The sequence below is a fragment of the Salvelinus alpinus genome, chromosome 26 (assembly GCF_045679555.1).
Source record: "Salvelinus alpinus chromosome 26, SLU_Salpinus.1, whole genome shotgun sequence".
In the NCBI taxonomy this organism is placed as follows: domain Eukaryota; kingdom Metazoa; phylum Chordata; class Actinopteri; order Salmoniformes; family Salmonidae; genus Salvelinus; species Salvelinus alpinus.
Window position 1 is genome coordinate 3,244,670 of NC_092111.1, and position 24,908 is coordinate 3,269,577.

General features: G+C 44.8%; 1 protein-coding gene across 2 annotated transcripts in view; it reads left to right on the forward strand.

The window, feature by feature from the left end:
• LOC139554453 (TGF-beta receptor type-2-like) overlaps positions 1-24,908 on the forward strand; it is a 48,331-nt gene that overhangs the window by 16,965 nt on the left and 6,458 nt on the right. The window contains exons 1-5 of one of the 2 annotated variants that reach the window (XM_071367261.1): positions 412-749; positions 4,378-4,528; positions 5,266-5,456; positions 9,645-10,417; positions 10,846-10,987. In XM_071367261.1, coding sequence (XP_071223362.1) covers positions 677-749; positions 4,378-4,528; positions 5,266-5,456; positions 9,645-10,417; positions 10,846-10,987 — 1,330 coding nt within the window. In that variant the 5' untranslated portion in view covers positions 412-676. Of the gene's footprint in view, positions 1-411; positions 750-4,377; positions 4,529-5,265; positions 5,457-9,644; positions 10,418-10,845; positions 10,988-24,908 lie in introns of those variants that run through there. The other variant, XM_071367262.1, reaches the window with a different exon arrangement.

The following is a 24,908-nucleotide window of genomic DNA, read 5'->3' on the forward strand; positions in this document are numbered from 1 at the left end:
TCTATGACTGGAGTGACTGGAGTTTTTTACAAATTGTTTTACAAATTTTACAAATTGTTTCAGTGGTCCATGTGAAAAAGTGCTAATGAGGCAAGTAAATAAGTTATGTCATTTGTTCTTATGTTTGTGGACATCAGACACAGCTGTATTTTGTCTGATCAATAATGTGTGTGCTATGGTACATGGTACAGTGAAGTGTGTAAAAATTTAAATAATGATTCAAAATGTTGCATAATTGTAAGTAGAGAAGTGTTAAATTCATATGTTTTGTTAGATGTATACTTCTCCTCGCTTCTTTCGAAAGCATTGTCATCTATTTTGGAGCGTGTCATTTCAAGTTTTGCCTTCCCGATAAACGCTGGGCTCATAATAACATGTTTCAAGACCAGTGAGCTACAAGCCCAGCAGTTCAGAAGTAGCCTAAAGAAGAAGAAAAAAACAGTCCTGCCCTTTCTGAAGATTTCCTGTTTCATGAAAGTGCATACATACTGTCTGACTCATATACGGCGAATTCTGACTGCACTATTTACTTTAACCCAGGGTTGCTTGAGACGCATGAGAGCAGCAGGCAGACTGAAAAATAAATCCGAAGAACGTCTCGAATTAAAGTCTGGATATTTACTGTAATCAAGCTTTTAGTAAATGAAAAGAAGAGTAGTTTGTAATCCGTTTCTAAATGGAGCTACTTCGGTTTTCTGCTTTCTGGTGTGGAACGATACTCTTTGGTAGTGTTCTGCTAGAACAGAAGGGTGAGTTTAAAACGTTGTTTCAAGTAGCCTATGAATGTTGCTGGTTGGCTATAGTGTTATCGTTGGTTTAAAGTAATTATTGAAACATTTATGAGGTTATTGACCGCTAGTAACATTGACACGTGTTTCTGTTTCCCCAAATTATAACTTCTAATTGCCATTCAGATTTTTGTAGCAGGTGGTCAAACATAATCCAGCTCTACATTTTGGTGGAAGGCAAAATGTTCATCTCATTTGACCTAAAACTCGCAAATATATTGATTGCCTCGTACTGCGAATTTGAATGCATAGTATTTAATGTATGCAAATTACGCAGTCAGTGTCGTTCAATATCAGAAACTCAGGAACTGTGCTACATTTATACCCAAATTCAAATGTTTTACTAAAGTGGGGATGGAATGACCGTATGAGCATAATGACAACGTATTTTCAATACTAAAATTGAGCGCTAGTATTTTCCAAGAGGAAATCATATCAGAAAATAATTTGTGTGTGCCATGATGTTTCTGCAAAGGGGAAGTAGGCCTATGTATTAAAGTGCTTGCTTAACACAGTGGGAGGAGGTTTAGCTACACCACCTGTTGCAAGAGAGAACCTGCATGGTGGTCCTACCAATGAGACTTTTCCTTCTTATATACATTGTTGACACTGGAAGTGGGAATTATATTTGGTCTATCATTTGCAAGGTAGACACATCATAAATTGTCATCTATTTGCCCCTCCAACTCCAACCCAGTCCCAATGGCACCAAACAGCTTTGATAATCCTCTCTCCCCCACATCTGCAATTATATTTTGCCATAGGTGACAATTAACAGCATTCATCCCCACCATAGCCTGTCTCCTTGGGCTAAAATAGCATACATTTTGAGAGGAGTTTTTCTAATGATATAATTACTTTTCACTCCACAACCTCTCTCTCTACTACCAGCTCTCAGCCCAAGATAATTCTTAGCCGTTCTGTTATAACTCTATAACGGACTACAAACTTCACCTCAGGCCAACTTCTAAATCGTACACCTCTGCAGTACTTAATCTTAAAGACTTTATTGGTTTGTTTAAAATGGATCAACTCAGACATGTACAGTACACCCTGAAAACAGGAATAACAGAATATAGCATAATATCCGTCTGCAATATCCTGCCACCATGGATACTTCACTATCTATACTGCTGTGTGAATGCTGCCACCTGCAGTGCATGTGGCTTCTCTAGATCTGCTCCAGTCACTCTGGTTTTCAGACTTGCAGGTTGTATTTCGGTTGCTTCAAGCCACAGCTCTACTCTAACCTGCAGATTGTGTACAGGCAGCTACAGTAGGCGTTTTGTCCTGGTACAGGAGTACAAACATTCTCTCCTAAGTCACTAACCTTGATATTCTCTAACATCGAGTATACTACTGCACTGTGAGTAAGTCGGAGGGAAGAGAACCTCATTTGCTCTCTCTCCTGTACCGACTTTAGAGAGAGAGGTGATTATTTTGACATGGCTGGTCACATGACCTGCCAAAGTGGCTTTATCAGGTTCGCCCCCTTGCCAGCCGGTCCAATACACTGGAGACCCAGGCTGCGTCTAAAATGGCGCCCTATTCTCTATATAGTAAACTACAATTTGTGAAATAGGGTTACGTTTGGGACACAACCCCCAAGCCTCCCCCGTTTCGCTTGGCTGAACTCAGCTCTCTGCGACGGAAATTCTTCAAGAGGAAATCCTTGAGCTGCACATGCAGACAGGCCCAGTTAACGGCCAATAACCCACTTTCACTATCGGCCGTGTCACGAGGACACTGCTGATGCAAGTAGCAGGTTGAACTTTCTCTTCCTATGTGTGCAGTCTGTTACACTTCGAATTTAGCGTGGTTATGTGGCAGTGACGTCAATTCAGTCTGTAAGATCTCTACCTCCATCTCTTTTTACGTCGTTTCACCTCACCTCTGTCTTAGCTATTAAGAGCGTCTGAACTCAGGTCAGGTTCTGTTTTTATTCATGCTAAAGACACGCCGTAGAGGTCTGGAAGGAGAGCAAATGAGAAAGAAGGAAGTGATGTGGTAGTACTCTCTCTGGTGCAAAATATCTCAATTTCTCTCTCTCTCTCTCTCACAAATACACACTCCAACATTACGTCCTGGTCTTTGATATTCACAAAGTGAATTGGCAAGAGACAAATGAGCAAATTGAAGACTACTCGACTGAGCGATATACTGATGTTCAATGTTCCCTTTTGTTTGTTTTTGTTGTATTGTCTGGCGGTTGTCTTAGTAGAGATGACTATCACACACAAACAGGGACACATCCCACCACTGACTCCCCGTGTGATGTCAAGTCTGAACACGACCATGGTAGATGGATGGCACCGCAGAATGTGCTGATTGTTCACAGTAGAATTTAGGCTCTGGGGAAATAGTTGAAAAATGACTACATGTTAAATTGAAATGAATGGATTGGAGAATGAATGTTGAAAAAAAAAAATAATGTATCACTTATTTAAACAACTGTCTCTTGGAGTAATACATAGTAGCCGAAAGGAACATTCGTTTGGTCTATTTCACATATTATTTTCAAAGGGAAATTGTCAAGTCTCTCCGTAAATGATACATTCCTTCACGTAGCCTGGACTGAGATACGAGGTGAAGGTTTCACTGTACTCACTGATGTTCAACAGACCATACTTTTCCAGTGTAGGAAATGTCCATATTAATGTATTCGATGGCAAAGTTCACCTTTCTGGTGTTTGCGGCCTTTTGTTTGTCTGTGTAATTGGAGGGGGATGTCAGTTTCCCAAGTTATCATCTTCGTTAGGTTAATACAGTTTAGGCCCAAATAACAGCATTCAAAGGCCGGGGTTCAATCCAAAACTGTGCTATATAGTGCGCTTGACATTTTTAAAGGTAATTGAGCAAACATCTGCAACATTTACCACGATCAAATTAAATCCCGGTCAAAGTTCTTATCTTGTGTTTTAGACCCTCAGAGAGTGAACTGTACTCATTTGTAATAGTGAAATGTTATCTTATTTTTAACCCTTATTTTACCAGGTAAGTTGACTGAGAACACGTTCTCATTTACAGCAATGACCTGGGGAATAGTTACAGGAAGAGGAGGGGGAAGGAATGAGCCAATTGGAAGCCGGGGATGATTAGGTGGCCATGATGGCCAGATTGGTCATTTTTCAAGGACTCCGGGGTTAACACTCCTATTCTTACGATAATTGCCATGGGCTCTTCAGTGACCACAGAGAGTCAGGGTACCCATTTAACGTTCCATCCAAAAGACAGCACCCTACACATGACAATGTCCCCATTCACTGCCCTGAGGTATCGGGATATTTTTTAGACCCGAGGAAAGCGTACCTCCTACTGGCCCTTCAATACTACTTCCAGCAGCATCTGGTCTCCCATTCAGGGAACAACCAGGACCAACCCTGCTTAGCATCAGAGGCAATCCAGCAGTGCGATGTAGGGTGGTATGCTGCTGGCATGAAGTAAAGTGCTGCAGTAAAGAGTGAACATATTGGATGAGATGACACATGAGTGACCTAAACGAACCAACTATTGACCGCCTCAAATAACCATTTCCCTTTTGCAAACGATCAATCTAACATGTCTTTCCCTCTTTGTGTCTCCGCCCCAGGGGTCTCGTCAATGAACATGCTGAAGCTGAAGCTTCTGTGTAAGTTCTGTGACGTGGAGTCTACCAGCTGTACGGGCACAGGGAGCTGTATGACCGACTGTGGCATCACCTCCATCTGCCCCCATCCAGAGGACGTGTGTGTCAGCATTTGGTGAGTGACTACAGCAGCCCTCATCATCTTTCATTGAGAGTTGGAATGACCTTTAAACTTGACCTCAGGAGAGCAGTATTAGTGGGTTCGGTGACACACGACGACCATGTTAGTGAGCGGCAGAGCGGGAATTCATCATCTTGCTTGGTGCTTTGTCATTTTAAAAACGACATTTGCTCTCAACAAGGTTTAACTAAGTAGCCAAACCCAAAAGTGCCCCACCCACTAACCCAAATATAGTTGCGAAATGTGAATGTTAAAAAAGTAGAGAACTAGATTTGGCCTCCTGTTCGAAGCGGGAAGGCAATGCCACTGTTTCTCATTGACATTTTTTGGGGGAGCTAGGAACACAAGCATTTCGCTACACCCGCAATAGCATCTGCTACATATACATATGTGACCAATACATTTGATTTGATTTTGATGTTTGATTTACAGCAGTAGGAACTGAAGTCAGCAGAACTCCTAATGTCATGTTCACAGCAACACCTCTTAAAATGTGTTGCACTACATAATCTACACACCACCCAGCAAGAGACCCGAGTAGCCCATTTTGTAGGTTCATTTGTGCACCTTCAGGATTACCTCTGTATCAAATCATTACCATAATGCTTGGTAATTAGTGTGTAATTAGTGTTGTGTTAATTAGTCAAGTTATTTTCCCTTTTTATTACTGTCTATAACTTCATCACTTAATTGTAGTGTAATTATAATGGCTCCTGTTGTCTTGTTTCCAGGAGAAAGAGAGTTGACAACGTCACCATAGACACGATATGCCACAACCCAGCCCATAAGCTGCATGGTCTGGTGCTGGAGGGCTATAACAACAGCAAGTGTGAGATGAGGGAGAGGAATGGCATGGGCTCCCAGTTCTTCATCTGCTCCTGCTCCGAGGACGAGTGCAACAACCACGTGTTCTTCACTCCCTGTAAGTCCCTATGTAGTGCTATGTCACCTCATATGTAGTGCTATGTCAGCTCATATGTAGTGCTATGTCACCTGTTATGTCATGCTGAAGATGGCCTTCTGTGGGCATTGTGATTGGTCATACGAGTGCAACGACCATGACTTCTTCACCTTCTGTGAGTCCCTACGTGGTGCTATGTCACCTGTTATGTCATCGCTAAGATTGTGTAATGTAGGCTAGGCATTACAATTGACGACATAGTTGACCAACACCTTTGACGTAACTCTAAAGTAATGAACCTTTATGCAATTCCTTATTAGGTTGTCATGTAAGGTGTCACGTATTGAATGTTAACATGTGTGTACTGTTGTACACCCTCCAAATACAAGATTGCAAACAGGTTTTGCATCGTGGAGGCATTTTGGCTGTAGTCTCTCGTTCTAATCTTGGCCATGGAATCTTACGTATTTTGACTACAGCATCCAAGCAGCAATAACACAGAGGTACATTTTCGAGACCTGGCTTTCCAGAGGCCAAAATTGAAAGCATCTGCACATGGCGATCAACGACGTCATGGAAAAACATTTCCCCCTCACCGTGGAGGATGGATAGGTCTGCTCCAAACTGTCAAACTTCATGCTCACCACGAAACGTGTGAAGCATTATGTACGTAGTGTAACACACTGAAATAACAGGTGAAAAACAGCACATTGCATGTATTAACACAATCAATGTTCCCTAACCTACCCCCCGGGGGTAGTAACTGGGAAACGTTCCTCTGTGGGCCGTATTCACTGAGAGATGGCAGAGGCACAGGGACAGGTTTTATGTGACGGATCGCTTCTCTCTCTCACTCTGAGAAAACCAAAACAAACGCCACTGGGGCCATGTTTAAAATTTCAGACGTGTGGTTTCCTGACTGGGAAAAAAGGAGCAAGCGAATGAGGGCTAGACGGGCACTTGCTGTACTGTATGCACACACACGTTCATAGACACACACACACACACAAATGCATGCACGTACGCCGGTACACACACAATCCTTAACTGCCAAACGTGTTCCTAATACAGTATCTCTGTCTGTAATTACAGAGCACCAGCAGTAACCCCAGCCTGTTCAGACAACGTGTTAACGACTCATTTACAACCCTTCAAATCCTAACTGATCTGACATGTTGTGTTTTATTATGTTTTTACGAGACTTCTGCCATCCCCAGACATAGGATTGTAAACATAGCATATGCATACACTTTCACCAGATTACTGGGACTAGCAGACACCGACATCGCTCCTTAAAAATCAGACATAGACTAGGTCTATAAAGGGAACACAATATGTGGTTGACTGGGGCATGGTTACAGCCTATTTGTGTGTTTAACAGACCAGCAAGCTAACTTCAGCTTCGTAGCTTCCAGATGCTTATTGACATTCCTCATGGAAGTGTTAGGTTCCTCTGCTTTGCCGGACAGGAGCGGGCTGCGTTGCGCGTAGCAAGATGCTCTGAGACGACACAGCTACTTGGCTACTTCCTGTTGATTTCCTAGTGCTGAAGGGAATTGGAGTGTAATGTATAGTGTGTGTGACGTTCAAGCACAGCTGAAATGTCAAATGTCAAAGTATAGGCTACGTCATGTATTGAGGGATCCCGAGTGGCGCAGTGGTCTAAGGCACTGCATCCCAGTGCAAGAGGCGTCACTGCAGTCCCTGGTTTGAATCCAGGCTGTATTACATCCGGCTGTGATTGGGAATCCCATAGGGCGGCGCACAATTGGCCCAGCGTCGTCCGGGTTTGGCCGGTGTAGGCCGTCATTGTAAATAAGAATTTGTTCTTAACTGACTTGCCTAGTTAAATAAAAAATTGTATCCCACAAAGTCCTTTGTGGTCATTGTTTTCTATGCAGTGGGCACTTAAGGTCAATAAACAAACAAACTTCTTTGATCTTGACCCTTGTGGCTGGTCCAGCTACTCATAGTGAGTGAAAAGGCTCTTGTGAAAATATGCTAAAGTTTTAGAGTATAGTATGAGCACTGAGGAGTTCTAATGTTGTAGAGGTGTATAATTGTATAAGTATTGTAGAATATACCAAACTGGGGGGCTGCCCTTGACCAGCACAAAAACATCCTGTGGCGTTCTGCATTAGCATCGAATAGCCCCCGTGATATGCAACCTTTCAGGGAAGTTAGGAACAAATATACACAGGCAGTTAGGAAAGCTAAGGCTAGCTTTTTCAAACAGAAATGTGCATCCTGTAGTACTAACTCCAAAAAAGTTCTGGGACACTGTAAAGTCCATGGAGAATAAGAGCACCTCCTCCCAGCTGCCCACTGCTCTGAGGCTAGGAAACACTGTTACCATCGATAAATCCACTATAATTGAGAATTTCAACAATTTATCTCTACGGCTGGCCATGCTTTCCACCTGGCTAACCCTACCCCGGTCAACTGCCCAGCACCCTCCACAGCAACCCGCCAAAGCCCCCACCATTTCTCCTTTACCCAAATCCAGATAGCTGATGTTCTGAAAGAGCTGCAAAATCTGGACCCCTACAAATCAGCCGGGCTAGACAATCTTGACCCTCTCTTTCTAAAATGATCTGCCGAAATTGTTGCAACCCCTATTACTAGCCTGTTCAACCTCTCTTTCGTATCGTCTGAGATTCCCAAAGATTGGAAAGCTGCCGCGGTCATCCCCCTCTTCAAAGAGGGTGACACTCTAGACCCAAACTGCTACAGACCTATATCTATCCTACCCTGTCTTTCTAAGGTATTCGAAAGCCAAGTTAACAAACAGATTAGCGACCATTTCGAATCCCACCGTACCTTCTCCACTATGCAATCTGGTTTCAGAGCTGGTCTTGGGTGCACCTCAGCCACGCTCAAAGTCCTAAACAACATCATAACCGCCATTGATAAGAGACATTACTGTGCAGCCGTATTCATCGACCTGGTCAAGGCTTTCGACTCTGTCAATCACCACATTCTTATTGGCAGACTCGACAGCCTTGGTTTCTCAAATGATTGTCTCGCCTGGTTTACCAACTACTTCTCTGATAGAGTTCAGTGTGTCAAATCGGAGGGCCTGTTGTCCGGACCTCTGGCAGTGTCTATGGGGGTGCCACAGGGTTCAATTCTCGGGCCGACTCTCTTCTCTGTATACATCAATGATGTCGCTCTTGCTGCTGGTGATTCTCTGATCCACCTCTACGCAGACGACACCATTCTGTATACTTCTGGCCCCTCTTTGGACACTGTGTTAACTAACCTCCAGACGAGCTTCAATGCCATACAACTCTCCTTCCGTGGCCTCCAACTGCTCTTAAATGCAAGTAAAACTAAATGCATGCTATTCAATCGATCGCCATCCGTTTTGTCACCAAAGCCCCATACACTACCCACCACTGCGACCTGTACGCTCTCGTTGGTTGGCCCTCGCTTCACACTTGTCGCCAAACCCACTGGATACAGGTTATCTACAAGTCTCTGCTAGGTAAAGCCCCGCCTTAGCTCAGCTCACTGGTCATCATAGCAGCACCCACTTGTAGCACGCGCTCCAGCAGGTATATCTCACTGGTCACCCCCAAAGCCAATTCCTCTTTGGTCGCCTTTCCTTCCAGTTCTCTAATGCCAATGACTGGAACGAACTGCAAAAATCACTGACGCTGGAGGCTCATATCTCCCTCACTAGCTTTAAGCACCAGCTGTCAGAGCATCTCACAGATCACTGCACCTGTACATAGCCCATCTATCTACCTCATCCCCTTACTGTATTTATTTATTTATCTTGCTCCTTTGCACCCCAGTATCTCTACTTGCACATTCATCTTCTGCACATCTACCATTCCAGTGTTTAATTGCTATATTGTAATTACTTCGCCACCATGTTCTATTTATTGCCTTACCTCCCTTATCTTACCTCATTTGCACTCACTGTATATATACTTTTTGTTTTCTTTTTTCTACTGTATTATTGACTGTATGTTTTGTTTATTCCATGTGTAACTCTGTGTTGTTGTATATGTCGAATTGCTATGCTTTATCTTGGCCAGGTCGCAGTTGCAAATGAGAACTTGTTCTCAACTAGCCTACCTGGTGAAATGAAAGAGGTATATTCTACAATATTTTTTACTGAGTATGCAATGTATTGTATAACTAATCTATAACATCTGCCTTGTCTCTGTGTTTCTCTCTTGTCCTTCCTCTCCACCCCAGACTCTCTTGACTCCCAGGTGGTGTCGGTGATCCTGGTCAGCCTGGTTCCTCTGCTGGTTCTGGCCATGCTGGTCATCACATCCTTCTATTGGTACCGCATCTACCACCAGCGCCACGCCGGTGCCAAGCGCAAGAAGACGCCGCTCGACTTCAGCGACGGCCGCGCCATCATGATGGACGACGACGGCTCGGACAGCAGCTCCACGCACGCCAACAACCTCAACCACAACACGGAGCTCCTCCCCATCGAGCTGGACTCCCAGGTGGGCAAGGGCCGCTTCGCTGAGGTCTACAAGGCCAAGCTGAAGCAGGGCGCCACGGGAGCCGGTGAGCCCTTCGAGACCGTCGCCGTCAAGATTTTCGCCGATGAAGAGTATGCCTCGTGGAAGAACGAGAAGGACATCTTCTCGGACGCTGACCTGCGCCACGAGAACGTCCTGCACTTCCTGACAGCGGAGGAACGTAAGGTGGAGAAACAGTATTGGCTGATCACGGCCTACCACCCCCAGGGCAACCTCCAGGAGTACCTGACGCGCCACGTCATCAGCTGGGACGACCTGTGGGTGCTGGGCGGGTCGCTGGCGAGGGGCGTGGCCCACCTGCACAGTGACCACACGTTGTGCGGACGCTACAAGGTGCCAATCGTCCACCGGGACATCAAGAGCTCCAACATCCTGGTGAAGGGGGACCTCACCTGCGTCCTGTGTGACTTTGGCCTGGGTCTGCGTCTGGACAACTCGCTGTCTGTGGACGAGCTGGCCAACAGTGGACAGGTACATATTCTTCTCTCCTGTCTCTCCTTTCTACTTAGGCTGCATCCAAAATGGTACCATATTCTGTATGATTAGGGCACTATATAGGAAAAGGGAGCCATTTTATTTGACCAAGGCTTATAGGGCTCTGGTGAAAAGTAGTGCACTATTTTGGGAATAGGGTGCCATTTCAGACACACTAGTGTCTGGCTCATTTTATCATACTGGTTCCTCTTCTGGACAACATATTAATGATATCCATAGAGCAAGTGCTGCTAGGCCTTTTGCTTTATTACAGTGATTAGACAAACAGCCCAGGCTGTCAGTTAAAACTGCAGTTGAATTGTACCGTTACATGGTACTGGAAGCAATCATGCATATTCTACTATCAATAGCATTAGAATGGCGTAGAACGGAACAGAATAAAACAGAATAGTCTCACACTACAGGTGGGCACTGCCAGGTACATGGCCCCTGAGGTGCTGGAGTCCAGGATCAACCTGGAGAACATCGAGTCGTTCAAGCAGACAGACGTCTACTCCATGGCCCTGGTACTGTGGGAGATCACCTCCAGGTGCAACGCCATTGGAGGTAAAGTAACACCACATGATGTCTGACCAATCACGTGACCGAGCTGCATTAGACAGTAGCCAATTGACAGGCGATATTTAGATTTGAAGTAGTGGCCTTGTGTAAGTGATATAAAGGAATAAGTATACTTCTCTGTAAAGGTCCATTAAGCTTGTTTTACTCCAATGCTTGTAAACAAAGTCAATGTAAACAAACTCTATATAGCCTAAAAAAATGGTTACAACCATCATTTTGATATCATGGATGGTCAGTCCTTGCATCCATAGCTCTTTCAATGAATTTGGGAGTGGTTAGATTTATCCAGTACCATCCCTCAAGTTTTTACCGTAACAGGGTCTGGTAGTACCGCTTTAAGGTGTTTATAGTGTAATGGCCACCTATTATGCACATTGGTCACCTTTTCCCATGATGCCCTTCACTGAAAGGAAGTAAAGGGAGTGGGTGTGTCCTGTTTCTCCACCCTTCTCCCGAAGTGTGCACTTTCACACAGCCACTGTCTCACATCTCCGTTACTTACTGTGGTGTGGGAAACATTTCAGAGAAACCAAAACGTGTCAAAAAACTATTAATTCTCTGTTAGTTCTCAAAGAACAAGAGCCTTCTATTCACTAATGTACCATTCTTCCTGTTTGTCATCTCTCTGAACAACAAGGCCAGGATATGGGCAAATAATACAAATGGGTGATTATCCAATGGGCATCCTACGGCAAGCCACAGGGACATATTTTATATAACATAGAGGAATTCGTTTTTCACTTCCCTCTGTCTCTGTGGTCTATTTTGTCTTGTGGGTGATCCTGTTTGACCATTTGTGTCAGAATGTTGATTGAATGTTAGTGTTGGTGCACGCCTGCTTCCAGCGCGGCCATTTCCTGTTTTCCCTTTGGTACCTAGGGGCCCCTTTAGCGCTGTCACCGCGGTAGCGCTGCCACAGAGCCCTCTGAAGGAAAACATGGCCGAATGATCAGCCTATTATACCCTCTCACATTTTCCTTCCAATGGCATGGGGTGAAAGAATACTGTATGTGTGCCCATTGGGTACACCTCTGAAATGAAAATAGTCAATTTCCTCTCGCTTTCTTTCTCTCGCTTTCTCTCTCTCTCTGTCTCCCTGTCTTCCTCCCTCTTCTGTCTCTGTCTGTCTGTTTGTCTCTCTCTCTCTTTATCCCCCTCTCTCTGTCTGTCTGTCTGTCTCTCTCTCTCAGCAGTATCTTGTGCTGAGGCCTATACTCTACAGTAATAAATGAATCTCCCCATGTCATGACATTACGTACATCCACCATCCACGACTATTCCAGCTGGCACTGTAGACAGCCAGTGGTGAGAGGACAGGATAGCATAGATTTACGGGAGAGGGGAAGCGCGGCGCCTTCCTACCCCTGGATGGGAATAGGACCGGTGGATAGAGAAGCAATTGGGATAACCCATGTGTTTTGGCTTAGTCTGATCTCGCCCACCAATACCACTCGTCTTCCCCTAGATTGGCGTGTGTTCTGATAAAAGTGGAGGTGTTGAAATGTGTAGTGCGGTAGGAAAGCCCAAGGAGACTTTCCCATGTTGAAAGGTTAAATCACTGTTGGAATTTAGCTAGTCTCCCACCTTGATACAGCAAGAAGCTGCCTTATTTTGTGTACTAACGTTACTGTGCTGCACTGACAGTTTGTTTGGATATTCCCTTGGGGGTAAAATGTTTGCAGAGTTAGAATGACTAACTCAACAACTGCTACTATCTATGTCTGCGAAACTGGCATTCACACAGCTACATACAGTACATGTATTTTTACTACTTGTCATCCTTTCAATAAAAACTTCCCATGCTATCATCCCAGCTCGGTGAGTCAATATTGACGGCATAAAACCCTGTTCACCTGAGAACACACACACACACACACACACACACACACACACACACACACACACACACACACACACACGCACACAGCAGATGGCATAAAACTCCTCTCAACTTGGAAAATACAAACACTTCCCTCTTCCCCAAACACAGTCAGACTGACACATCTCAGTGCCTCATTATAATGAGTGGGTAGGTGAAGCCGCCATGGCTTCCCTGTCTGTCTGTCTGTCTCAGCCGCCACCTGCCTCAGTGCCTCAGCAGACAGATGTCAGAAGCTCCCGTTGTCTCACTGCCTTGCCTGGCAGACCGCCACACAGGCAGTCAGTCAGCCACTTTGTCACAGTTTCGGGGCCTTTCGTATGATCTGGGATCTGTCACGCGGTACGAACGCGCCCCGTCTGTCAACAGGGCCAGTCGCAACCTCAGAGAAAGCAGCAGCAGCCGTCACTATGCATTCTTTATCCTCAAAGTAAAAGTAAGGACAAGTAAAAAGAATCAACTGTGGGAGAAAGTAATAAATACATCGTCCCGGGCCGTCTCTTTTCCCGAAATGTCTTTCCCGTATAATTTGCACGGCTGGAATTAGGAGCAGGAAAGACAGGAGGGCGTTCACTGGCTGGTTTAGGGAGGAATGGGAGAACAGTGGTGTTGACCATCCCACTGTAGGAGAAATTCCTTCACTCCCCTGAGGGAGAAGACAGGGTTAGAGTAGAGTGGAGGAGGACAGCTGCTATCCAGATGTCATGGCCTCACCTCAAACCTGAATGGGCCCCATGCTGTCTGTTTGTCTGTCTGGCTAGCTGTCTGGCATTCTGTCTGGCAAGCTGTCTGTCTGTCTTTTCTGCCTGTACCCTTACAGAAAATGGTTTCACATGTGGAAAATCACATGATTTCACATGAAATTTCACGTGAAATCATGTGTTTTGTAACACTTCACATGTGATCACAAGTTTTCACGTGTAGTTTCACGTGATCACATGTTGCTTTACACACTACGACATTCATGCATGTCAACATCAGAAGCCTCCTCCCTAAGTTTGCCTTACTCACCGCTTTAGCACACTCTGCCAACCCTGATGTCCTTGCCGTGTCCGAATCCTGGCTTAGGAAGGCCACCAAAAATTCTGGGATTTCCATACCCAACTATAACACTTTCCGTCAAGATAGAACTGCCAAAGGGGGAGGAGTTGCAATCTACTGCAGAGATAGCCTGCAAAGTTCTGTCATACTTTCCAGGTCTATGCCCAAACAGTTCGAACTTCTAATTTTAAAAATTAATCTCTCCAGAAATAAGTCTCTCACTGTTGCCGCCTGCTACCGACCCCCCTCAGCTCCAAGCTGTGCCCTGGACACCATCTGTGAATTGATCGCTCCCCATCTAGCTTCAGAGTTTGTTCTGTTAGGTGACCTAAACTGGGATATGCTTAACACCCCGGCAGTCCTACAATCCAAGCTTGATGCCCTCAATCTCACACAAATCATCAAGGAACCCACCAGGTATAACCCTAAATCCGTAAACATGGGCACCCTAATAGACATTATCCTGACCAACCTGCCCTCCAAATACACCTCTGCTGTCTTCAATCAAGATCTCAGCGATCACTGCCTCATTGCCTGTATCCGCCACGGGTCCGCGGTCAAACGACCACCCCTCATCACTGTCAAACGCTCCCTAAAACACTTCTGCGAGCAGGCCTTTCTAATCGACCTGGCCCGGGTACCCTGGAAGGATATTGACCTCATCCCGTCAGTTGAGGATGCCTGGTCATTCTTTAAAATTTACTTCCTCACCATATTAGACAAGCATGCTCCGTTCAAAAAATGCAGAACCAAGAACAGATATAGCCCTTGGTTCACTCCAGACCTGACTGCCCTCGACCAGCACAAAAACATCCTGTGGCGAACTGCAATAGCATCGAAGAGCCCCCGCGATATGCAACTGTTCAGGGAAGTCAGGAACCAATACACGCAGTCAGTCAGGAAAGCAAAGGCCAGCTTTTTCAAGCAGAAATTTGCATCTTGTAGCTCTAACTCCAAAAAGTTCTGGGATACTGTAAAGTCCATGGAAAACAAGAGCACCTCCTCCCAGCTGCCCACTGCACTGAGGCTAGGTAACACGGTCACCACTGATAAGTCCGTGATAATCGAAAACTTCAACAAACATTTCTCAATGGCTGGCCATGCCTTCCTCCTGGCGACTCCAACCTTGGCCAACAGCCCCGCCCCCCCCGCTGCTACTCGCCCAAGCCTCCCCAGCTTCTCCTTTACCCATATCCAGATAGCGGATGTTCTGAAAGAGCTGGAAAACCTGGACCCATACAAATCAGCTGGGCTTGACAATCTGGACCCCCTATTTCTGAAACTGTCCGCCGCCATTGTCGCACCCCCTATTACCAGCCTGTTCAACCTCTCCTTCGTATCATCTGAGATCCCCAAGGATTGGAAAGCTGCCGCGGTCATCCCCCTCTTCAAAGGGGGAGACACCCTGGACCCAAACTGTTACAGACCTATATCCATCCTGCCCTGCCTATCTAAGGTCTTCGAAAGCCAAGTCAACAAACAGATCACTGACCATCTCGAATCCCACCGTACCTTCTCCGCTGTGCAATCCGGTTTCCGAGCTGGTCACGGGTGCACCTCAGCCACGCTCAAGGTACTAAACGATATCATAACCGCCATCGATAAAAGACATTACTGTGCAGCCGTCTTCATCGACCTGGCCAAGGCTTTCGACTCTGTCAATCACCATATTCTTATCGGCAGACTCAGTAGCCTCGGTTTTTCTAATGACTGCCTTGCCTGGTTCACCAACTACTTTGCAGACAGAGTTCAGTGTGTCAAATCGGAGGGCATGTTGTCCGGTCCTCTGGCAGTCTCTATGGGGGTACCACAGGGTTCAATTCTCGGGCCGACTCTTTTCTCTGTATACATCAATGATGTTGCTCTTGCTGCGGGCGATTCCCTGATCCACCTCTACGCAGACGACACCATTCTATATACTTCCGGCCCTTCCTTGGACACTGTGCTATCTAACCTCCAAACGAGCTTCAATGCCATACAACACTCCTTCCGTGGCCTCCAACTGCTCTTAAACGCTAGTAAAACCAAATGCATGCTTTTCAACCGGTCGCTGCCTGCACCCGCACGCCCGACTAGCATCACCACCCTGGACGGTTCCGACCTAGAATATGTGGACATCTATAAGTACCTAGGTGTCTGGCTAGACTGCACACTCTCCTTCCAGACTCATATCAAACATCTCCAATCCAAAATCAAATCAAGAATCGGCTTTCTATTCCGCAACAAAGCCTCCTTCACTCACGCCGCCAAACTTACCCTAGTAAAACTGACTATCCTACCGATCCTCGACTTCGGCGATGTCATCTACAAAATAGCTTCCAATACTCTACTCAGCAAACTGGATGCAGTTTATCACAGTGCCATTCGTTTTGTTACTAAAGCACCTTATACGACCCACCACTGCGACCTGTATGCCCTAGTCGGCTGGCCCTCGCTACATGTTCGTCGTCAGACCCACTGGCTCCAGGTCATCTACAAGGCTATGCTAGGTAAAGTGCCGCCTTATCTCAGTTCACTGGTCACGATGGCTACACCCACCCGCAGCACGCGCTCCAGCAGGTGTATCTCACTGATCATCCCTAAAGCCAAAACCTCATTTGGACGCCTTTCCTTCCAGTTCTCTGCTGCCTGCGACTGGAACGAATTGCAAAAATCTCTGAAGTTGGAGACTTTTATCTCCCTCAACAACTTTAAAAATCTGCTATCCGAGCAGCTAACCGATCGCTGCAGCTGTACATAGTCCATCTGTAAACTACCCACCCAATTTACCTACCTCACCCCCATACTGCTTTTATTTATTTACTTTTCTGCTCTTTTGCACACCAGTATCTCTTCTTGCACATGATCAACTGATGATTTATCACTCCAGTGTTAATCTGCTAAATTGTAATTATTCGATTTATTGCCTACCTCATGCCTTTTGCACACATTGTATATAGATTCTCTTTTTTTTCTACCATGTTATTGACTTGTTTATTGTTTACTCCATGTGTAACTCTGTGTTGTCTGTTCACACTGCTATGCTTTATCTTGGCCAGGTCGCAGTTGCAAATGAGAACTTGTTCTCAACTAGCCTACCTGTGGTCCCGTGTGGCTCAGTTGGTAGAGCATGGCGCTTGCAACGCCAGGGTTGTGGGTTCATTCCCCACGGGGGGACCAGGATGAATATGTATGAACTTTCCAATTTGTAAGTCGCTCTGGATAAGAGCGTCTGCTAAATGACTTAAATGTAAATGTAAATGTTAAATAAAGGTGAAATAAAAAATAAAAAAAATAAAAAATAAATTCATTTGTTGGGCTCCCGAGAGGCGGTCTAAGGCACCGCATCTCAGTGCAAGAGGTGTCACTATAGTACCTGGTTTGAATCCAGGCTGTATCACATCCGGCCGTGATTGGGAGTCCCATAGGGCGGCGCACAATTTGCCTAGCGTCGTCTGGGTTTGGCCGGAGTAGGCCGTCATTGTAAATAAGAATTTGTTCTTAACTGACTTGCCTAGTTAAATAAAGGTGCCATTTCTTTTCACATAAGATCACGTGATCACATGAAAACATGTGTTCACATGAAAGTCATGTGTTTTTTTTCGTAAGGGTATTACTTCCTGTCTGTCTGGTTGGCTGTCTGGCTGTCTGTGTCTGGCTTCCTGGCTGGTTTGCTGCCTGGCTGGCTGGCTGGCTGCCTGTCTGTCACCCAGGGCTTTAACAACCTGTGAGGAAGATAAAACAAGGTCAGAGCCATCGCCACAAACTCTCAGCTTAATCAAAACCATCAGAGGAGAGAAGTAGAATAGTTTATCGTTCTCCAAGAGGGAGGGAAAGAGTGTCAAGCGTGATTGTCAAGCTGTCTCAAACAGATTCATGTTACTTTTTTGGCTCGGATCAGAAGCAAACTTGTTAGCTCTATGAGGATCTGTTTTCTTGATTTATTTAAGTTGACTGAAATCCTAATATCTACTATACTGTAGATAGTGTACTCGAAAATAACCAGTACAAACTACTGTATGATGAATACATGTAATACCACATTCCTATGTGCATGAGGGGTACTATATGTCTGTGGGTTTACATTGGTCAAATTGTATTGTTAGGTGTTACTGTACTGTTGGAGCTAGGAACATAAGCATATATTTATCTTATTGTATTGTTAGGTGTTACTGTACTGTTGGAGCTAGGAACATAAGCATTTATTTATCTTATTGTATTTTTAGGTGTTACTGTACTGTTGGAGCTAGGAACATAAGCATTTATTTCGCTACACCCGCGATAACATCTGCAAAATATGTGTACACGACTAACACAAGTTGATTTGACTTGTGAACTGGCAAGTTGTGGTTCAGATATACTCAGGTGGTGCATGGCTTTCTCAACCACAGGGTACAGTTTGAACAGGAGTCTCTAGAATGAGTCATTGTAACAAACATATGACTGGGGCTGCACAGTAACTTAAACAGGTCAGGCTTTGAACCAGGAAACCAGACTGAGACCTGATGGTTAATAGCATGAGGGAGAGAGAGGCTGGCCATGTAGTCTAAATCTATGGAAACCCATGTCTGAGCTGCCAAAAATGTACTGTATCAACATTACAAACCAGCAAGAGGAAGTCGATGGTGAACTACAGAGCGGGAATGTTGAGACATTTTCTGGATTCACTTGTTCAAATCAAATCAAACTGAATTTGTCAAATGCGCTGAATACAACAGGTTTAGACCTTACAAGCCCTTAACCTACATTGTAGTTTCAAGAAAAATACAAGTTTAGAAAATATTTACGAAATAAACTTAACAAAAAAAAGTAACACAATAAAATGAAAATGTTTCGGTACCGAATCAATGTGCGGGGTACAGATTAACTGTTCACCATTCTTATGGCTTGGGGGTAGAAGATGTTAAGGAGCATTTTGGACCTCGACTTGGTGCTCCGGTAACGCTTTCCATGCGGGAGTAGAGAGAACATTCTATGACTCGGGTAGCTGGAGTCTGACAATTTTTAGGGCCTTCCTTTGACACCGCCTGGTATAGAGGTCCAGGATGACAGGAAGCTGGCCCTAGTGATGCCCTAGTGTAGCCTTGCAGTCGGATGCCGAGCAGTTGCCATATCAGGCGGTGATGCAACCAGTTAGGATGCTCTCGATGGTGTAGCAGAATAACTTTTTGAGGATCTGAGGACCCATGCCAAATCTTTTCTCCTGATGGGGAATAGGCATTGTTGTGCGCTCTTCATGACTGTCTTGGTGTGTTTGGATCTTGATAGTTTGTTGGTGATGTGGACACCAAGAAACTTGAAGCTCTCGACCCGAGGGGGTAATCCACAACAGCCCCGTCGATGTGAATGGGGGTGTGCTCGGCCCTCCTTTCCTGTAGCCCACGATCAGCTCCTTTGTCTTGATCACGTTGAGGTTGTTGTTCTGCCACCACACTACCAGGTCTCTGACCTCCTCCCTATAGGCTGTCTCATTGTTGTCGGTGACCCTGTTGTGTCATCGGCAAACTTAATGATGGTGTTGGAGTCGTGCTTGGCCATGCAGTCGTGGGTGAACAGGGAGTACTGGAGGGGAATCAGCACACAGTGTTGAGGATCAGCGTGGCAGATGTGTTGTTGCCTACCCTTAACACCTGGGGGCGGCCCGTCAGGAAGTCTAGGATCCAGTTGCAGAGGGAGGTGTTTAGTCCCAGGGTCCTTAGCTTAGTGATGAGCTTTTTAAATTAGTTTATTTATTTTTTACCCCCTTTTTCGCCCCAATTTCGTGGTATCCAATTGTTAGTAGTTACTGTCTTGTCTCATCGCTACAACTCCCGTACGGGCTCGGGAGAGACGAAGGTCGAGTGCCATGCGTCCTCCGAAACACAACCCAACCAAGCCGCACTGCTTCTTAACACAGTGCGCATCCAACCTGGAAGCCAGCCGCACCAATGTGTCGGAGGAAACACAGTACACCCAGCGAATGGTCAGTGCCCGGCCCGCCACAGTGCGTGATGAGACAAGGATATCCCTACCGTCCAAACCCTCCCTAACCCGGACGACACTAGGCCAATTGTGCGTCGCCCCATGGACCTCCCGGTCACGGCCGGCTGTGACCGAGCCTGGGCCCGAACCCAGAGTCTCTGGTGGCACAGCTAGCACTGCGATGCAGTGCCTTAGACCACTGCGCCACCCGGGAGACCCGCTTAGTGATGAGCTTTGAGGGGACTATGGTGTTGTACACTGAGCTGTAGTCAATGAACAGCATTCTCACGTAGGTGTTCCTTTTGTCCAGGTGGGAAAGGGCAGTGTTGAGTGCAATAGAGATTGCGTCATCTGTGGATCTGTTGGGGCGGTATGCGAATTGGAGTGGGTCTAGGGTTTCTGGGATGATGGTCTTGATGTGAACCATGACCAGCCTTTCAAAGCACTTCACGGCTACAGACGTGAGTGCTACGGGTCGGTAGTCATTTAGGCAGGTTACCTTAGCGTTCTTGGGCACAGGGACTATGGTGGTCTGCTTGAAACATGTAGGTGTTACAGTCTCGATCAGGAACAGGTTGAAAATATCAGTGAAGATATTTGCCAGTTGGTCAGCGCATGCTCTGAGTACACATCCTGGTAATCCGGCCTTTTTGAAGGTTGACCTGTTTAAAGGTCTTACTCACATTGGCTACGGAGAGTGTGATCACACAGTCACCCGGAACAGCTGGTGCTCTCATGCAGGCTTCAGTGTTACTTGCCTTGAAGCACACATATAAGTAATTTAGCTTGTCTGGTAGGCTTGAATCACTGGGCAGCTCGCGATTGGCGTTCCCTTTGTAATCCATAGTTTGCAAGCCCTGCCACATCTGTAGTAGGATACAATCTTAGTCCTGTATTGACACTTTGCCTGTTTGATGGTTCATTGGAGGGCATAGCGGAATGTCTTATAAGCGTCCGAATTAGTGTCCTGCTCATTGAAAGCGGCAACTCTACCCTTTAGCTCAGTGCGGATGTTGCCTGTAATCCATGGCTTCTGGTTGGAATATGTACATACGGTCAATGTGGGGACAACGTCATCGATGCACGTATTATGAAGCCAGTGACTGATGTGGTATACTCCTCAATGCCATTGGATGAAAATCATGAAACATATTCCAGTCTGTGTTAGCAAAACAGTCCTGTAGCTTACCATCTGCGTCATCTGACCACGCTGATGTATGATGAATCTCAATGTGTCAATTTGTCAGTTATCATAAAAGGTGATTTCTTCATTAACAGTTCTAATACAGATATGTGAGTCAATAGGAAAGTGATATGTGCTTTAAAAATACTTTATAACATCATTAACTGACCTTAACTGAACAGGTCATCCTCATTTACAGTTGAAGTCGGAAGTTTGCATACACTTAGGTTGGAGTCATTAAAACTTGTTTTTCAATCACTCCACAAATTTCTTGTTAACAAACTATAGTTTTGGCAAGCCGGTTAGGACATCTACTTTGTGCATGACGCAAGTAATTTTTCCAACAATTATTTACAGACAGATTATTTCACTTATAATTCACTGTATCACCATTTCAGTGGGTCAGAAGTTTACATACCCTAAGTTGACTGTATCTTAAAACGGCTTGGAAAATTCCAGGAAATGGTGTCATGGCTTTAGAAGCTTCTGATAGGCTAATTGACACCATTTGAGTCAATTGGACATGTACCTGTGGATGTATTTCAAGGCCTACCTTCAAACTCAGTGCCTCTTTGCTTGACATCATGGGAAAATCAAAAGAAACCAGCCAAGACCTCAGAAAAACAATTGTAGACGTCCACAAGTCTGGTTCATCCTTGGAAGCAATATCCAAATGTCTGAAGGTACCACGTTCATCTGTACAAACAATAGTACGCAAGTATAAACACCATGGGACCACGCAGCCGTCATACCGCTCAGGAAGGAGAAGGGTTCTGTATACTAGAGATGAACGTACTTTGGTGTGAAAAGTGCAAATCAATCCCAGAACAACAGCAAAGGACCTTGTGAAGATGCTGGAGGAAACAGGTACAAAAGTATCTATATCCACAGCAAAACGAGTCCTATATCGACATAACCTGAAAGGCCGCTCAGCAAGGAAGAAGCCACTGCTCCAAAACCGCCATAAAAAAGCCAGACTACGGTTTGCAACTGCACATGGGGACAAAGATCGTACTTTTTGGAGAAATGTCTGATGAAACAAAAATAAAACTGTTTGGCCATAATGACAATCGTTATGTTTGGAGGAAAAAGGGGAAAGCTTGCAAGCCGAAGAACACCATACCAACCGTGAAGCATGGGGGTGGCAGCATCATGTTGTGGGAGTGCTTTGCTGCAGGAGGGACTGGTGCATTTCACAACATAGATGGCATCATGAGGTAGGAAAATTATGTGGATATATTGAAGCAACATCTCAAGACATCAGTCAGGAAGTTAAAGCTTGGTCGCACATGGGTCTTCCAAATGACAATGACCCCAAGCATACTTCCAAAGTTGTGGCAAAATGGCTTAAGGACAACAAAGTCAAGGTATTGGAGTGGCCATCACAAAGCCCTGATCTCAATCCCATAGATAATTTGTGGGCAGAACTGAAAAAGCGTGTGCGAGCAAGGAGGCTTACAAACCTGACTCAGTTTACACCAGCTCTGTCAGGAGGAATGGGCCAAAATTCACCCAACTTATTGGGGGAAGCTTGTGGAAAGCTACCCGAAACGTTTGACCCAAGTTAAACAATTTAACGGCAATGCTACCAAACACTAATTGAGTGTATGCAAACGTCTGACCCACTGGGAATGTGATGAAAGAAATAAAAGCTGAAATAAATCATTCTCTCTACTATTATTCTGACATTTCACATTCTTCAAATAAAGTGATAACTGACCTAAAACAGGGAATTTCTACTAGGATTAAATGTCAGGAATTGTGAATTGCTGAGTTTAAATGTATTTGGCCGAGGCGTACGTAAACTTCCGACTTCAACTGTAACTCACTTGCTTTGCATGAGCAGTTGTCAGAAATATACCCAGTCGGTGTTAAAACTTTTTTCTCAAACCACTATCTACTTTCTCTTGTCTTGTTGTTGTCTCATTTAATGTTAGGTTGGTTGGCATGAAAAAAGTTTCTTTCTTAAACCAATATTGAACATTCCTTCCTTTTTAGCAAACACTGCTTGTGTGGAGACCACAAAATGACCTTAAGTGTGGACTTAGCATGGGAGCCTATAAAGGGGAGCCTATGAAAAAAAATACAAAATTGTTTATTCGAAAACAATAGCTCCCAAAATGGCATATGTTTTTGAATAAGACGATAAACAATTTATTTTTTATTTTTTATAGGCTCCCATTACACAACCCTGAAACTGTTAACATTTTAGCAGATGCTCTTATCTCGAGCGTCTTACAGTAGTGATTGCATACATTTTCATACTTGTCCCGTGGGAATCAAATCCATCAAACCCATCAAACTCACTACCGTGGCATTGCAAGCACCATGCTCTACCAACTGAGCTACACGGGACACCAGGAATAAAAGAAAGAACCTCTATTCCTTTACTCGCTTGAATAATGACAGATGGGTGGGCGGGTGGGTGTACTTTTGCTAAAACACTGAAACGAGGGAAATCTTCTTGTCAAAAACAGGAAGCTCATGCCTGTGGAGTCAGCTGTTGGCTCAAGCCGTGACCTAGCATCCGATTCCTGTCTGTGTTCATCTGGACTTCCTGTGAGGCCTCTCTTCTGGGCAGGGACTGTGCGTTTCTCATCTGTCAGCCGGAATTCAGTTGAATAGTATTACAGTACTGTACAGGGAAATAACTGATCAGCTTTAAAGGTCCAATGCAGCTATTTTTATCTCAATATCAAATCATTTCTGGGTAACAATTTAAATTTTTTCAATTTTACCTTTATTTAACTAGGCAAGTCAGTTAAGAACAAATTCTTATTTTCAATGACAGATTAGGAACAGTGGGTTAACTGCCTTGTTCAGAGGCAGAACGACAGATTTTTACCTTGTCAGCTCAGGGATTTGATCTTGCAACCTTTCGGTTGCTAGTCCAACGCTCTAACCACTAGGCTACCTGCCTCCCCATCTAAATACCTTACTTCAATTAAAATGGTCAAAAAGAAACAAAAATTGCTTCTTAGCAAAGAGCAATTTCTCAAGCAAGAATTTAGCTAGGACTGTCTGAGAGTCATCTGACTGAGGTGGGGAAAACTGATCATTAGCTGTTATTGGAGAGATTTGGAACTTTCTTTCTTATTGGTCTATTAATAACCTCTTGGGACTATAGGGGGTGCTGTTCCGCATTAGCATATTTGGGTCTCCAAATTAAACTGCCTCGTGCTAAATTCTTGATCGTACAATATGCATATTATTGTTATTATTGGATAGAAAACACTTTCTAGTTTCTATAGACGTTGGAATTTTGTCTCTGAGTGGTACAGAACAATATCTACAGCACTTTTCATGACAGGGGTCAGATTTCAGAAATTTTTACCCCTGATCTGGAGTCTGTTTTTAAGGCGACAGTGAATGCTATGAAGAAACCGACACTGCCTACGTCTTCCTCTGGGTGTCTGTACGTCATCACGTTTTGAATGGAGTCGATTGCACAATCACAGCCACTATAAAGCACGAAAACGTAGAAGTACCGCTCTCTTCCTGCATGCGTCGGTGCGCAAGATGGGCATCAGTCCTGCCTCCTTCCAAATCGTTGTTTAGAGAGTAATATTTCTCCGGTCATGTTTTCAGTCGTTATAGTTGTTAAAAACATCATAATGTAGTTAATTTGAACCGTTTTATAGCAATTTATATCCGTTTAGTGCGATTTTGAGGAATTTCTTTGTTGTGCACTCTGAAACTTTGGACACGTTTTGTGGTCCCGTTCGATCGTTAGTGGATATTTCGAAGGACAGAGGACATCTATCGACCAAAAGAAGATTACAACATAGAAAGGATACATTGCCCAAGAATCTGATGGAAGAACAGCTCAAAGTAAGCAATATTTAATATGATAAATCGTTGTT